The sequence below is a fragment of the Accipiter gentilis genome, chromosome 18, assembly GCF_929443795.1.
Source record: "Accipiter gentilis chromosome 18, bAccGen1.1, whole genome shotgun sequence".
Lineage (NCBI taxonomy): Eukaryota > Metazoa > Chordata > Aves > Accipitriformes > Accipitridae > Astur > Astur gentilis.
In genome coordinates, this window is record NC_064897.1 from 10,110,111 (window position 1) to 10,126,351 (window position 16,241).

The window sequence follows — 16,241 nt, forward strand, 5'->3', positions numbered from 1 at the left end:
ACATGGGAGGTGCATTTTGCAGGGATAAAGCCACATTTCAAGCGAGATGCCCATCTCCACCCTACAATTTGCAACCACCTTCTCTGAACTGAGTAGCTGGGAGATTTCATCTGACACTGTCCCACTGTGGACTTCACTCACAGCTTCTCACCCCCAAAAAGAGCATCTGCTGATACATTAGCACTGAGAAAGGCCATCCACCAGCCAGTGTAACCCATTCAACATGGCTGGACTTGAACAGAACTCTGTGACAGGTGTCAGCAACTTGACTGAACCTTTGTCATTGGAAACAGGAGGGAAACAAGCAATACTATTGGAAGTTATCTATGACATCTAGATCACTATAAGAGATATACAATTAAAAAAAATTATAACGTACCAATAAAGCTAGCTCAAGCTCCCAAGAATCAGTTTTTAAGTGATATTTTACACCCAATAGTGCAGCTACCTACCTACCACCACTCTTACCAGTTTCAGCTCCTCAGCTCTGAAAACACACTGTATTGCTTCTCTCCACGAGATTATATACAATGTTAAAAAACAAAACCCAAAACACATGCAGAACAACACTTGCTTTAAAGTAAGAAAGGGAAGCAGTGAAGAATCCTGTGTATGTTAACTGCATAACCTACATGACCAGCAACAACCATCCTCAGATCCTCCAAGACTGGGTTTTACTCTTAGCCAGCCTATCAGAATAGCACCATCACAGACCAGACTTCTGTAAGGGGTAGACAGAGAGGAAAATTAAACAGCAGCTTTATAACTAGAGCTCACGAGGTGGGGGGTTGGGGGGATGAGGGGGACTGACATGGTGGCCCTCAGGGGCAGAACACCAGACTCCTTGACCCTGAAGGGATTTCCCCCTGCATAGTACAAATACCAACTTGCCCATAGAAGGATATAGACTTCACTGAACTGTGTCATTTTACTCAAACTGTGCATCAGGAAACAAAATGAAGCAACCTCCCCAAGACACTAGTTCCCCCCCCCCCCCCCCCCCCTTTTTTTTAAGACAGAAAAAATAGTTCTTTTCTCAGACAGCAATATGCTCCACTAGCATTTAATACAAGAGTTGCTGCTTGTATAATCTTGTGAAGCAAAGAGGAAAATCACATGTGTTTATTAATCCAGACTACAATAGACATAAATACTCGATGTTTTACTTAAACTGATTTATTACAAGCTTTCTGCATGCCAGCAGCTTGGTTTTACATATGGAGAATCAAGGTCTCCAGGTTTATTTTTTTTTACTATTGTTTCTGTAAGTAGTTACATTTACCTTAATGAACATGTCCTTAGCCACAGGAATACTTACACCCCCCCCCCCCCCCCCCCAGACAATAGTAAGACTCTCAGAATAATTTTAAAGAGACTGCTTTTTATTGTTATGGCTGATTTAAAAGATTTACTCCTTAAAAGTAAATGCCAAGAAGTTGAAGCAGTCTCCTACATTAGAATTACAGTCTACCTTTTAAAAGGAAGGTTAAAAACATTGCAGTTAGATTTAAGCAAGTTCTCTAAGTGCACAAGAGCCTTCAAGCAGATATAAGTAACCCTCCATGAAAGAATATTAGTCTCTTTATCTACAATGTGTTTTTAAATATTGCTTGTAATTCCTCATTAAAAAAACCCAAACAAACCCAACAGTCCAAGACCTTATACTTACACTAGCATATGGAAAAATACCTTCTATTCCTCTCTGGTAGAGATAGCACAGGCTAACAAAAGCTATTTTAGCTGTTTCTCTGAGGAGGACTAGCTGCGCGATCTTTGGTACTCAACTTAGCAGAAGGCTCATTTGTTAGAAAATCAGCTTTACAAGGTACACCTGTTGCTGCTTGCCACTCAGCTCTTGGGCTGAGAAGGACAATGAACTGTAAGGAGGTGCAAATCAAGCATCGGTCTCCAGCTTCCTAACCCTTCTACCTTTTTCTCTTGCATCTCCTCTGCAGCTGTTAAATGAATTGCCTGGAATTTCAATGCATGCTAAAGTCTCCCTGCTATCCTCCCCTTATTTGTAAAACAGTGAGGAAAATAATTATCTAGTTTACTGCTGTGTCTCAACTCAGGTACCTGGGATGTTTCTCACTTCTATTAGCAGTTCTTCTTACTTTTCTCACCTACTGCAACATTTCAGACAGGAGCAGATCTCTCCTACTTTCTCCTGTGACAGTTAGAGCAGAGAATCCAGAAACTGTATAAATTTCATGGCTCTTAGGACTTTTTAAAGGAAGGCAAGTGTTGAAGTCTCTTGGGCTAATGGTGTATTAAAGACTCTCTGTTACTGTCTGCACTGCACTTGGCTCTGTGAGCAAAGAAAAGAGTTTTGTCATCAGGACTGTTAACCAAGTCTGCTCTTTAGTATTAAATTCTCAAATGAGATTTGCATGTTTACAGTGTGGATCTTTACGTATATGCTGTACAAATAACTGAAATAAAATAACGTTGTTGAGGGAATACTACTGCCTGCCCAGTACCTACTAACTGCACAACAGGTCAGACTTCTCCGAACACCTGGAGAAATGACACCTCCTAATCTAATCTACCACAGGCTATTTGGGCACTCCTAGAAAAGAAGAAAGAAGTGCTCTCACAGGCGCTTTGTGATTAAAACCCCAAATGTGGAAGTGAGCTGACATTGCTGTTCCCTGTTTTGTGGGAAAAGTGTTAAATAAAAGTGAAAACTTGGCACTGACATCGAGCAGCATTACCAAAGACCATGGAGCTGATGCTATCTGTTCTGGTTTGATTAGCAGATGGGTGTCTCTGACTAGACACTCTTTCTTCCAGGAGTAAAGCTGATAATAATACAAAGGTAACAATTCTGAGATCAAACCAATCTAGGTGAGGATCTCTTTTATCTTTGAGATTTATGTGTATGGAAAGATTTTTAACTTACTGGTTTGAAGACAAAACCTCCCACATTAAAACAGCATCCCTATTTTTTCATATCTTGACAGGAACAAGTGACCTCTACTCAGGGAGGTTCCTCCAGGTGATGATGTTGTTTTTGCCGCTGTACAACTAGCAGAGTAGGCACTGTGCAGGTGCAGGAGCAAGTGACCCTTGCCCGTAGACCTCACAGTCTAAACTGAGAAAGATGGTGAGAAAACCAGGGGCACAGGAAGCAGTGCTTCATTCACAGGCTCTGAGGTATAAACTAGGTGCCTGATACGCTCCTAAAAGTCTCATTGATGTACTCTGCCCCCTCGTCACATTGCTGCAGATGACAAAGACACAGGACCTTGTAAAGAGATAAGTCTAACCATGTAACAGCTAAGCTGTTAAGCTGCATGAGCACAAACTCCTGTAATATAAAATGTACAATAAAGTTTCTAATTTCAAAAATAGCACTTGTAACAGGTCCTTTCCTTTGTGGAATCAGAGAGTCATGTACTGAATCAGCTTGTGGGTTTTGTGCTATTTCATTCAGCTCTGCAAAAAGAAGTATGTGTTACTTCAGTGACATGGGGCAGATCCAGCAGCAGGAAATTCCCACCCTCCCCATTTGCCTGGTGTGCAGTTCAAGTACACGTGGCTCACGGCCCATCTTTCCTGTGCTACACTGTGTTTTGCTTAGAGCTGCACAGTGGGCTGAGACAGGTAAGCACTGACAGACCTGGCTGAAGTGGTTTCCCACCTGCTTCGGTAACATCTGAATTGCCTGCCAGTCCTGATGACCTGGTGCATCACGTAGAGATATTTATTCTCCCCTAAACTGGACTTGTGTCTCTAGAACCAAGCTTTGTTTCAAACAACAATGAAGTTTGTTGTTGCAACAGTGTAGCGCAAAAACTACTCTTATTTTAGTAGGATTCCTGTTCTCTGCAGGGTGGGATTAAAATACATATTATTTAAGGGTGAAGTGTACCTCATGTTCAGTATGTATGGGCAAATGTTGAGGACAAATGTTTTCAAAGTTTAACAGATGTTAATGGAGTAGAACTCCTAAGTTACTTGCTTTGTCTTGAAAATACTCTCCAGGGTTTCCTGTTTGGCCTTTAACATTTTCCTTTACATAGGTTATGTATTTTGTATATAAATATGTGTATTTCTATATAAATGTATCAACCCCTCCCCATCCCTCGTGGTATACATGGGCAAGGAAAACCAGCCCAAGAGGCTGCACATTTTATGGACAATGCTCACAGAGGTTGTGCACTTTGTCAAGAATATGGAGCAGGCTGTTTCAGTCTCTGACACCTGACTGTCTGGTTATCATGCAGTCCTGTGTAACTTGCCTTTTTCTGTCTCTCCCAATTCATCCACTGTTTACAATAAAATATCGACGTCCCGCTGCTCAGCAACAGCATGTATTTCATGCCGCACTCCATGGGTGAGACTGTGTGACAAACATACTGCTCAGCCAAGAGGAGACAACTGCATGCGTAATGCTCAGCATAGTTTGTAGCCCGCTAGGTAGCTTCTTGACAAAGACAAAAATCCTCTTTGCCAAGTTCATGGGGGTGGAAGAAAAGGTCAGATGACTCCTTGGCCTTTGGTGCTTCTGTCATTACAGAAAGGTATGTTCTGTGAGAGACGTTCAGTAGTATCTGCCTGTTTGAAGAGCTGTACAGCTTCTGCTAATGTACTTTGTAAATGCCTGTATTTAGATGGTCAGATCTCTTTTCCAGCTTGCAAACTGGACAAAACTGTTTTTCAGCTGGTCTTTTTTTCCTGGTGTTTGCCCCAGAGTTGTCCATTACTGAAAAAAATGTTGTACCATCCTACGGTTCACTGAACTTCAGAAGTAATACCTCTTTCTGTCATGTTTACACCTTTCAAGTATTTGTGGATTTCTGCTCTTTCCTGATCATTTTAAAAATCCTTCATCCCACATAACATATGTAACTTTTACTTATAACTATCCCTTGAAGTTTCTTCTTTCATCAATACACTTCTGAGAACAGTAGTACCTGGACCTGAATGTAGCATTGATCGTACTCTAGTCCTCAACAAAGGCTCTGCTACTTCTATTGTATGAGGCATTTACACGATCCCTAGCAGACTGGCCTTTCTACAGCTTGTTTGTACCTCAAGTAGTTTTTAGTACAGTTGTTCTCATACAGTCTAGAGAAAAGAAGAAAAGCAACTCTAATAATTACACAGTAGCACTGGAATCATGCCCACAGACATTATGGTGCTGAATGTGCAACAGTGTAGTCCAATAAATTTTGGGCCAGCAACTAATGGCCTCTGTAATCGTGCACCTGGTTTACATCAGAGGGTATCTCTTCAGAGCTGCACCATGAAAATACAACTTCCCAGAGAAGTTAAAGATGTCCCTTCTCATTGTAGGGGGTGTTGGACTAGATGACCTTTAAAGGTCCCTTCCAACACAAACTATTCTATGATTCTATAAGTTAGGGCCTATTTTGAAAAATAATGCTGAAAAACATGTTCGTGTGAGGTGAACTGGCTGACATAAAATGTATTGACGGTTTGCAGATAAGGTTTGATCAGTCAATAGATTTTACAAGGCGAATATGGAACTTGGACATAAAGTTCCCCCTAGTCTGAGTGGGATGCATGGGGTTAAAGTCCAGAGTCAGCTTTGAAAGATCACAGAAACACAAAAAATAGGCCCCAAATAAGATGTTAAGAGGTCATACGGTTCATCATCATGTTTCTGCGCAGGATCAGTTTACCAGTGAGTCCTAAGAAGGGGTTGGCTAATCTGTTCTCTGAGTTTCTCAGTGATAATAGATCCACAGCCTTCCAAGGCAATCTATTTATATTTCACTGTGCTACTGTTAGAAAGCTTGCCTTACTATCTAACTTAAATCCCTGTACTGCAAATTAAACACAAAATTCTTTATTTGCAATTTCCTACTTTGCAGACTCTGCCATGATAATTCGCAGCCTTTTAAGATGCTCTGGTTAGCATATGTGAGCCAGAACTACGCTGTGCTAGGTGCTGTTCAGATGCCAGACAAAAGTGAGATATATTTCCCAAAGAGTTAACAAACTAGCAGGAAAGTGCAAAGGAAATGAGAATAAGCACAAGAGACAAAGGTCATAAATTGCAAGAGATTTATACCCTGACACCATCAGAGTACCGTATTTGCTGACGTACCTACTGGCCACCTACTCACAACAGCTACACCTTTTGCTCAAGAGCAAGCAATGGATCACTGGTGTCCTTACCAGCATTTTAAAAATAGGCACAATGACTGTAGCCTATATTTTTAGGGAAAGATTTGGGAATGTACACGGTCATGATGCAAGTCAGTGATGTACGTTTGGCCCTGCTACTTAAAACTCTATCACATGAAAACTTTTTCACCCATCTCAGCACTGAACTTCAATCCCAGAAATTGGCTTTTTATCATTTACTGTGTCAGGATAAGGAGTCTCTGCCCTTTAGATCATCTTTAAGAATAAGAATAGGTTATGTTCTTTCTAATAAGGGGTCCTGCTGCTACAGCAAACTTTACTCTACTTCCCTCACTTAGGGTATTGATTACATGCCAAAGTCACTTCCTCATTTATGTGAATCAGCTGAGAAATGGCAGCACTGACAATGAGTGTTTCATGTACAGCTCATCATCCTGAAGTGCCATAGTTTTTTAGTGTGTTATGATCCATAACCCAATTATAGGCTACTTCATTTTTCAAGAGTACAAGCTTACATATGCCCGTACACATCCACGTGGGGTTTTTTTGTGAATGCAAACACTCTCAGTACATGCATTTTCTTCCCAAAGCATTGCCTCCTGTTGCTATTTGCAAATAAATCATATCCCATACGCCATCCTAGAAGTGGTTTTGTTTCTGGGAAGAGTGAGATGACCACCTTCTCATAGGATCACACCAGAAATAGCTATGAAGGAAGAAGAAGCATTTTTAAAATTTTAATTGCTAAAGTAGAATTGACAAACCTGGAGTTCTTTATTCTGCATGCAGGCTTCTTATAGATTTCCAGGGAAGTGGTTATGAAATACATAATTTTGAAACACCAAAACAACTTATAATTGCTGGTCACAGTAAAAATACATGGATTTAGGGCCCTAAGTCACAAAGGCACAGAGAATTTAAGGGGAAAAGAAAAAGCTTTTGGAAAAAAAAACATTATGGAAATTCAATTTTGGATCGGGTTCATTTCACCTGATGTTGTCTGTGTAAATGCTGTCTGCAGCCAATGAAGAGACACAGACATCTCCAGAGGGGAATTCAGTCCTTCTCTCTTAATGCTCTATACTCTGCGGCCAGAGGGTGCTCTTTGAAGTCCTGTTTCCGTCCACTTTGTAGGAGTGATTCAGTTCCTAGTCAAAAGCAATTAGTGACATTTTAGGTGCCCTAGGGATACTGCCTGCTATTCAGCTGCTTCTCCACATGTCTTGGGTCTCTTGCAGGCCCTGTGTCACAGCTGGCAGTTCCATGTGCATGTCTCAGGTGCCCTGGACGGTGTTTGGGAAAGGTAGCCTGTCTCTTGCTATTCGTTGAAATGAAACACTTCACTTTTAGACACCTTAGTGCCATTGAGACGTCTGATGGTACAGCATTAAAACCATTTCATTTAAAAGGATGCCATCAAGGCCCTGTATTTTCTTTTGAGCTGATGGTCACCTGACCCTGCAATAAGTTCAGGTTTGACCTCTCCAGTTCAGCTCCCCTCCCTGCTGCCCTCCAGACAGCCTCAAACAAGCCCCAGTCTCTACAAGGAGGCGAGTGGGACTCTGGCAATACAGCCAGGTTTGGAAGAGAGAGTAAGACTCCAGCAACACCAACTCAGAGCAGCTCAGACTTTGCAAAGAGGTCAAAACATAAGAAACACTGAAGTTGTCTTTCTATAGTGTGGTAGCAACATAAATCTTTCTCAGTGCTTCCCATTCTCTTCCTCTTCTCCCCAGTTCCAACAGAAGGGGCTGAGCTGGTTGTCTTCACAGTTTATTTTGTGTTAACTCCTCTCATTCCAGTGGCAGGACAACAAGGGCTTATTTTCAGTGCCAAACACATTCTGTTTTTTCTACCACAGGAAGAAGCATTGAGACGAGAATATACTTTACACTGACCAATACCAAAGGTAGGGGTTTAATTTTCACAGACCCAGTTGTATGTTTTGAGTCTGGCCCTGTGGTCTGTGCATAAAAAGAAGCGCTGAAGTCACTCCACAAGGGAATAGGTGAGTAGCTTTATCTTTTCCAAGTCTCTGCTTGTTAAAAGTCTCCTGGGTACAATGCATAGTCCCCTTCTAAGGCTAAGGGTTAATAATCATCAAGAAACATCTCTGATCTGTCAGAGCAAGAGGAAAAGAGCAGGGAAAATGTAAACTTCACATTGAAGTAGATGCAAGTGGAATCCCTTCTGCTGGCTAGGATGCATCATGGCACGGCCTTTTTAAAAGGATAGAGGTATAATAGCAGCTCCCAGCCATCACAAGAGCTACATGAGGCCAAAACCTGAACTTCCCTCTGTCATTCCTTGCATCTATACCAGAGTGAGCTGCAGCTAATGCCAGTTGTGTATATTCAATGAACAATTCTGTCTGGCATGAGCAGAGAACAGAACAATAACCCCCCAAAAGCAGGAGAGCAATTGCACCTTTGCTAACAGCGTGCTTCAGAGCAGTCTCCACAGACACATCATGCCAGGGAAAAGCTCATAACAAGTCTTAGAAGTGCCTACCTGCACACTCCTCACTCAGACTCCATGTACATGCGCATGTGTTTGTCATACACGTGGTCTGACCTGTATTTTTATTACACCACAGGCTGGTCCTGTTTGTGAGCCTGCTGCAGTAAACTTTCTATTGGTCGATCTTCTAATCAGCAGATTTCTAGCTCCCTGTTTGCTTTGCTTCCCCTTCTGCTTCCCTCTCCCATTTTACAAAGGAAAAAATGGAGTGGGAGAGAGAAAAATCCTAGCTACAGAACCAGCAAGGCTAGGCATCAAGCATGATTAGCTCTTTGCCGGAGGAACAAACCCACTGTCCATGACTGTGATGAGTCCAACAATCACTTAGAAGTAGCTTATGGAAATGGCTTCTCTGATTCCCGCTTCCTGCCTTTTTTCTGTTTACTGCTCCACTGTTTGACCTATTCAAGCCCACGATCTGGGCTTTTACTCCAACCAATCCATGAGACAGAAAAGTGTTTCTGACTATCAGGGGCTGGGGTTTTTTTGGTGTTTTTTTTTTTAATTCAGCTTTGTGTTTTTACTTGTGTGTAAGAAAACTAGATGTGAGAGATCGTTAGAGAATCAAACAAGAGACTACATCTTCTGAATGTATGCTAGGAATAACCTCAAGCTAGTGACTCTGGATAAGTCACCTTTTTCTTGATGTTGGCATGTAATGACTGGAGAGTAATTTACTAACTTTTCCAGCTCCTGCAATGGATAGCCATCTGATATATGCTAGATTATCCTAGGTAAACACTCATCATCCATATTAATACCTGCTTCTGGCTGTGGTTATCGATCATCTAGCAAGAAGGTGATGTACTGCAAATGCACAGGGCTGATGCTAATGTATTCAGAAGGTATTCACCTGGCTAATGGGGTGCATCTCCAAGTGTATCCATCTTTCAATCATTTCTCTGACTTCCTGCAAGACTACAGGTTTCCCTCAGGAGTCATCAGACCTTCTACTTCTCCATCTACAGGGCTGATGAGATCCCTTTAGACTCCTCCGCCCTGCCACAGAGGGGGAGGGTACTTTCACTCTGAAGATTTAAAAGGGGACCCCCAAACCTGTAGGAGATCTTGTCACACATTATCCCAAGAAAAGAAGACTGAAGATTTGCCACTGAACTAAGTATGAAGGTGAGTGAGACTCTTTGGGTGTATGGGAAATATTCAGTTTGCAATTTTTGCTTTTTCATGTGAGTATAATATTTAGGAACTGTGGGGGAGGGGGGGGCTTAATAATTTAAACTTAAAAATAACCTGAGAGAAATATACACAGTTATATTCAGTGTGCTTCAAACAACTGCATTAAAAAACCATTAATAGCACAATGAGCTCTCAAAACCAGGATGAAATAAACCACTGTCAGTCATAATGTAAGATGCTCTCTGTTGCCCATCACTGTTATAAATACATGAATAACAACACGGTCTGTGCGAACAAGCAGAGATGCAATTTGTTCTCAGAGGATTCATGCTCAATGCTTTCATTTGCATGTGCTGCATCAGCGAACAAACTCCAAGAATCAAAAAAGCCAGTCTCGTGACATGTGTGTGATCATGGTTGATGCAAATAAGATGCTAAGTTTGAAAACTTTCTTTTCCTGAGGACGTAGCGATCCGCTCTCCTGGTTGGTTGGTTGGTTTGGAATGGCAAGTCCCCTACATTTGCTTGTTGTCTAAACTCTATGATTCAAGGTTTGGTAAAATCAAGATATACTTTATATTGTCTTTCTCCCTTAGTTATCACATTATTCTCATTTCTGGAAGATCTAATGTCCTTGTAAATTGGAGCACAAAAGGTGCTTGCCTCGATGGCAGTTCTCACTGGTATGGAAACTTTATAATGACTATTAGTAAAGAGAATAAAGTATGTTTGATTTAACATTCATCCTCCTGTCCGATCACTGTGTATTGAAGCTGAAACAGCCACTGAGCAAGAGGAGGTTGGGCAGCAAGACAGGGAGAAAGGAGCGACTGGAAGTACCCTCACATTTAGATTTGAAGTTGAGAGGATCTACAGATCTGAAAGGCTTTTCCTGTACCTTGTGGTTCTTTGTTGTGCACAGGGACTGCATAAACTGACAGCATCTGCAATGGCACTGTTTCTGGCAGCGTCCTTCATATCTTTCTCCTGGAGTGCACCTCAGGTAAACTGCTCGCTCAGGCTGAATGTGCAGCATGAGTCTCACAGGTTGGTGCCATTTAAGTATTTGTACTGGTTAGTAATGGCATGAAACCTTGACATGGATCTTTTATCTTTTTTTGGCATAAAGGGTCATTTCCAAAGGAGAAACTGGACTCCCCACGCTATGCTCTATTTGAAGGGTGCACGTAAGTCCCTAGCTCTTTCTGTTTTGAGGAGATAACTTTCTCTAACGCTGGGTTATTCCTCATCTGCTTGGCTCCACACAAGCAGTAAATCCCCGAGGATGCTGTGGAGGTACAAGTTCTGAGGCCTGCAGGGGTGTGCTAATTAGTTATTTCTTCTTGCCTCTGAAACAGTGGCATTGGCAGTATTATTATTATTTTTTAAAGAAATCAAATTGAAGAAAGCAAGTGTGGAAAAAGAAAAGCGAAACAAAGTACTGAAAATATAGAGAGTTTGAAGCTTGATTGTAAAACCTATTGGAAAAGCAGTTTCCTTAGCTGAAATAACCTTAAAGGGGGGTTAAGATACAGTGGATATAGTTATCATTCCTTATTCTCATTCAGGCTTTATTAAAACATCTTCTCAAGCGATAGGAGAACACACATTCCTATTACAAGCATCTTGCATTAGGGTTGGTGTTAAGACCACAAGCATCGTCTCCTAAGGAGAACTTGGATGTCAGTGTTATCAATATTGTGGTGTTAAGGTTGTGCAATGAACTTTTGAGTCTCTATTGTTAGTTTAGAATTAGAGAAGCATTAAATTTAAAGATAAAATTTAGAGCCAAAGAGATATTTTCTCCTTTGATGCAAACCCACAAAATTTAACAGAAATATTTGTATTTTAAAAAATTCTATACTGTATTGTTTCAAAATTAAAAACTATTAGGTAAGGTAGGCATTAAGAGAGCAAGAAAAATAGCTTCCTTGAAATAAAAAAAAAATTAAAAAAATTGAAGCTCACAACCCTGAGAGAAATGCAAAAGGGAGACAATACAATTAATAAAAACACAAAATAAATATAGGTTCCAAAGACCTGTCAGTGTAATGGAAAGAAGTTCTAGCGACATTAATAAAATTATTTCTATTCATAAAAAGATAGAATTTGGCTCTTTTTTGTTTTGTTTAATGCTTCCAACTGAATAATGCATTGTGTTACTTCTACACTGACCTGTGTATCATTCCTATTGATGCACAGGAAGTAATGTGATTTTATTTTTTTTGTTTTTTTTTTTTTCATTTTTTAAATAGAAATATGCCTTTAAAAGGCAATATTTTATAGTCCAGCAAAGGGCTTGAAGGCTCTTAACTGTACAGCAGTTGAGGAAAGAGTGAGGAATAGACAGTAAATTCCTCCCTACCTATAGTTCCTACAGCAGGTTAATGGAGAACGAAAAGTGCTGAAACACCAGTTCTATGGAATAAAGTATGTCTTGAGTGTTCTGGTTCAGGATGAGCTACTGCTGATTTGGAAAGACTCTGAAATGGACTTATGCCTTCCATTTTACATTTGTAGAAGGATTGCTGTAATTTTGTATTTTGAAAATACTGCTTTAGGGATTGTAAAGTAGGAATTACAACAGATTTGGGAGGTTGTTTTCACCCTTTTCCCACTGCTTTTGTAGAGGGACGTCGATTCATCTCAGATGAGAGCCAGCGAAAGGATCTGTATGACAGAATGCAGCTTGGTAAGGACATCTGCACAGGTATATGTTACACATCACTCTTTCCTCAGATTATGGGAGAAATCTGTGGAAACTGGAGATTTGTTTTCCTGCAATGTTATTTAAGGAAGGAATTAAACTCCCTTTTGTTAGTTTCTTCGTTCCAAAAAGCACATGATAAAGACTGTCCGATTTTCCTCTCTTGTATACCTGTGTGACTTCATTTACATAAGTGATGTTCCAGACTGACCTGGCAGTTAAGTGGGATTATCATCAGTACCTTTGACTTTCTTTTTCTACTGGAAAAAATCAAATCAAGTTACTAATTGTGCTGAACTGAAAAATGCCAAAAGTAGACAACATTAATCCATGCTAGACAATGTTTCTGGAGGAAACAATGTTGTAGTTGTAGCAAAGTAAGGAACATATGAAAAAATAAAATCTTTTTATTACCTTCTAAGGGAATTTAAAATAGCCTCTTTTTTAAAAAAAGATTGCTAGTCTCTTCTGTGTTAGATATTTACCAGGCTGGTTTTGAGCAGAGAATATTATAGAGAGAAGGAGACACTATTTTTTTCTCTTTGGGTTTCTAGTTGTAGAGATAAAAAAGCAAAGAACAAAATAAATAAATGCCAGTAAACACTAACAAACCATGCATGTCTGATTTTGTAATTCTAGAAACACGCAGCCAAAACACAAATCCTTTATCTCTTTCTGAAGCTGCAGCACTGTTCCTTGGTTCCTTACAGAAAGCACAAGAAGGTAAATGCATGTTTTGTCTTACCCTGATGTTTTTAAAAGGGGTTTATCAGTATTTCATATACTAACAATTTAGTAAATTGATCTAAAAGGCCTGGTTTGAAATGAGATATTGTTCCACAAAGTGCATTGTGTTAGAGTGTACATTTACAAAGAGGGTATTATATTAGGGTGTACATTTCTCCAGATTAGAACATGAATCAGATAAATGATAGTAGGTAAACATTTGTGTATTCTGCTTTTAATTTGCTTTTCAGATTTTTATTGGTTTAGATTCAAGTGAATGGCTATTTTGAATTGAATTTTCCAAAACAAAACTCTACTGGGGCTCCTTTTTCTGTAGAATATTGTTTGCCTGTGAAATTTTCATCCTCCATTGGCTCTTTTGTCCTGGTGGAAAGGTTTAAAAGCATCCTAAAAAGACACACCACACCCCACACCCCCTGCCACAATACCCCCAGCAAAACTCAGCTACTGAGTCAGGCTTAATCCTCATCTCCTTCATGCACATTGCACTCCCCTAGATGAGGACCCCTATCCTATATTCCCCAGCTCCCTCACCCTGCTGTAGTTCGCCTTTTCTCCCTAGACCAGCTTTCCTGCAAAACCATTATCCTGAACCCCCTCATTGTCTGATGCATACATACAGCTCACCAGGCTGACACCCTAAATCTATGTTATCCTTGTCCTCTGCCTTTCTACCTTTCACCTCTTCAGGTACATAGACTATTTTTTGGAAATGGAGCTGGGGATATGGAGGTTGTAAAAGGACAATACACCCTACAGGTGGCTGTGGAGAGTCTGTGCTGTGCTTTGACCCCTGGGTGCTGGGGAGGCTGTTGTAGCATGTGCAAGCCCAGGAGTTTGTCTAAGTTAACGCTCTTCCCCTCTTTGGTTCAGGACAGGGAGAAACAGAGGGTGGCTAAAAGCTACCCTTGTTTCTTATTGTCCTGGTTGTGAGTTCCTTATTCAGGCTCTTACTTGCTATCATCATGACAGGGAAAAAAGTGCTTTACTTGAATTAGGAAATGTGAAGTAAACCCCTAGTAAAATATGAGGTAGTTTTGTACCTTTCACATCGATGAGTGGTAAGCCAGGCCTGTTACTGTCTCATCGCCCTTGACATCATCAACAGTGTGTAATAAAACACCGCCTTGTCATCACTGCAATATCACCTCTCCTTAGATATCTGAAGTACACACCTTTCCTGAAATGAAAAGAAGGTGTGAGGAAGCACCTCACAGAATTTACCTGGTGTATGTGCAGATATGCTGGAATCACTCCTGTCTTTCACCACTTCCTAAAATCTCCCACTGTACCTCATGTTATGCTGGGGCTCTGTGCTCAGCTCTCTCTTTCCTGCCCTGGCAGAACTCCTATAACCAAAAAATTCAGTGGCATTTTGACTGAGAAAGGCAGAATTGACAATGAGCATAGTGCTTTGGACAAAATATATCAGCAGTTCTAAAGATAAATCAGTGTAAGTGTCATTTGTGTGCTAACAAAAAGAAAATCCTCTGAAGTTCACGATTCATAAATTTTAGTGGTATTTTCCTGCCTGCTGTTGCTGTTCCAGAGGAGACGGTGGACAGCAACAGCCCTCTGAGAAAAAAAGGCGACATATCTGAGAGAGCTAAGCAGAACTGGCAGCTTGTTTGGAAAATACTATGTGGAATAACATTGCCATCATAGTAGTAAGGAATAACAAGACAGTCAAACCTGGGTAAGCCATGCACTTTCAGAAGATCACTTTCAGGTGATTTCAGAATCCTCTTGACTGAGAGAAATATGCAAATAAAGAACAAACACATTATTTTCCTCTGCATAAAAAATTTGTGCCTTGTACTAAGATACCCCTCTGGACATGGTTTGTATCTTTGCTCTTCAGCAAACAGAAAAATTCCTACATTTAAAATGAAAGAAGTCATGATTATTTCTACAGATGCCTTCATCTCTTAGCTAAGCAGTCACATTACACTAGGCCTGTGCCTGAGGCAAATCTATCTGCTGAAAACTCTGGCTGACTGAACTTTCATTTATCTACAGCTTATTTTTCCCCATTGTGTCTTGTCTTACAGTTGAAGAAGAAAACATTGATCACCCTGGCTACTTGACAGATAATCTATCAAATTGGTGAAATATTTCAAATTTCTTTAACATTTGTATTGCATATACCCTGAAATCATGACTTGTGTAAACAGAGTATTTCATCCGTCTTCACTTAAGTTCACAAAGGGTGACATATATACACATTGCAAAATTTTGAATGCAAACGGATTAAAAGTTATTTGTTCAGATAAGGAAAGTATTTGTAAAGTTCCGGCTTTGTTTAGACCATTTTGTATGTCCCACCCAAAATTTAAAATACACTGTACCATCTTACCTGAAAAGATGATTAAAACTGTCTTTTTGGACAAATACTTCATTAAAAACAACTTTTCAATAGTAATTGGGAAACCATTTACCACCTTCCACCCAGCTGTATATTGAAGCCTTTTTATTTCTGATAAAGGTAAATTCCTTCATTGCTTCACTGCTGGCCCTGTAAGTTGCTGATAGTCAATAAAGTCAGTGAGATATTAAAGCAATCCAGCTATCTTTGACTGCAAAGACGGTGATTTTTTTTTTTTTTTTTTGCAGATAACTGTCACTACTCAAGAATAGGCAACAGCACTTACTTAGACCTCAGTACTGCCCCAGTTACATGCATACAGAAATGTATACTCTGAACAATCCTACTAAGCAAGTCCCACCACATAAAGGTAGTATGGGGATAGGTCTTACAGGACCAGGGCCTCATTAATGGCTACGGCGTACAGTCACTACTGCTGTCAGGAGGTGCAGTACTGCTGGAGCTAGTGGTAGTGTACTAGGTACAAATCTAGTGTCATGCATGACAACAGGCACACAGAATATTAATCACATCGTTAGTGTACTTTTTTGTTGGCCTGGTTTTTGAATTGCAGAACTGGAATTATACATAAATTGGTTAATTATCATTCCATGCTGATAAGGATATATTTAACATTATTTATGT

The 16,241-nt window shown here is 40.3% G+C and overlaps 1 protein-coding gene across 2 annotated transcripts; it reads left to right on the plus strand.

The window, feature by feature from the left end:
• The first annotated feature begins 9,726 nt into the window (after positions 1 to 9,726).
• On the plus strand, positions 9,727 to 15,341 carry SPX (spexin hormone). 2 transcript variants are annotated; one of them, XM_049821913.1, is made up of 6 exons: positions 9,727 to 9,768; positions 10,700 to 10,780; positions 10,907 to 10,964; positions 12,407 to 12,469; positions 13,124 to 13,207; positions 15,283 to 15,341. In XM_049821913.1, exons 1-6 carry the CDS (start codon positions 9,763 to 9,765, stop codon positions 15,339 to 15,341), a joined length of 351 nt encoding a protein of 116 aa, XP_049677870.1. In that variant the 5' UTR covers positions 9,727 to 9,762. The 2 variants fall into 2 exon arrangements, with proteins under 2 accessions (XP_049677870.1, XP_049677871.1); XM_049821914.1 differs by lacking the exon at positions 15,283 to 15,341 and adding an exon at positions 13,922 to 14,001.
• The last annotated feature ends 900 nt before the right edge of the window (positions 15,342 to 16,241 follow it).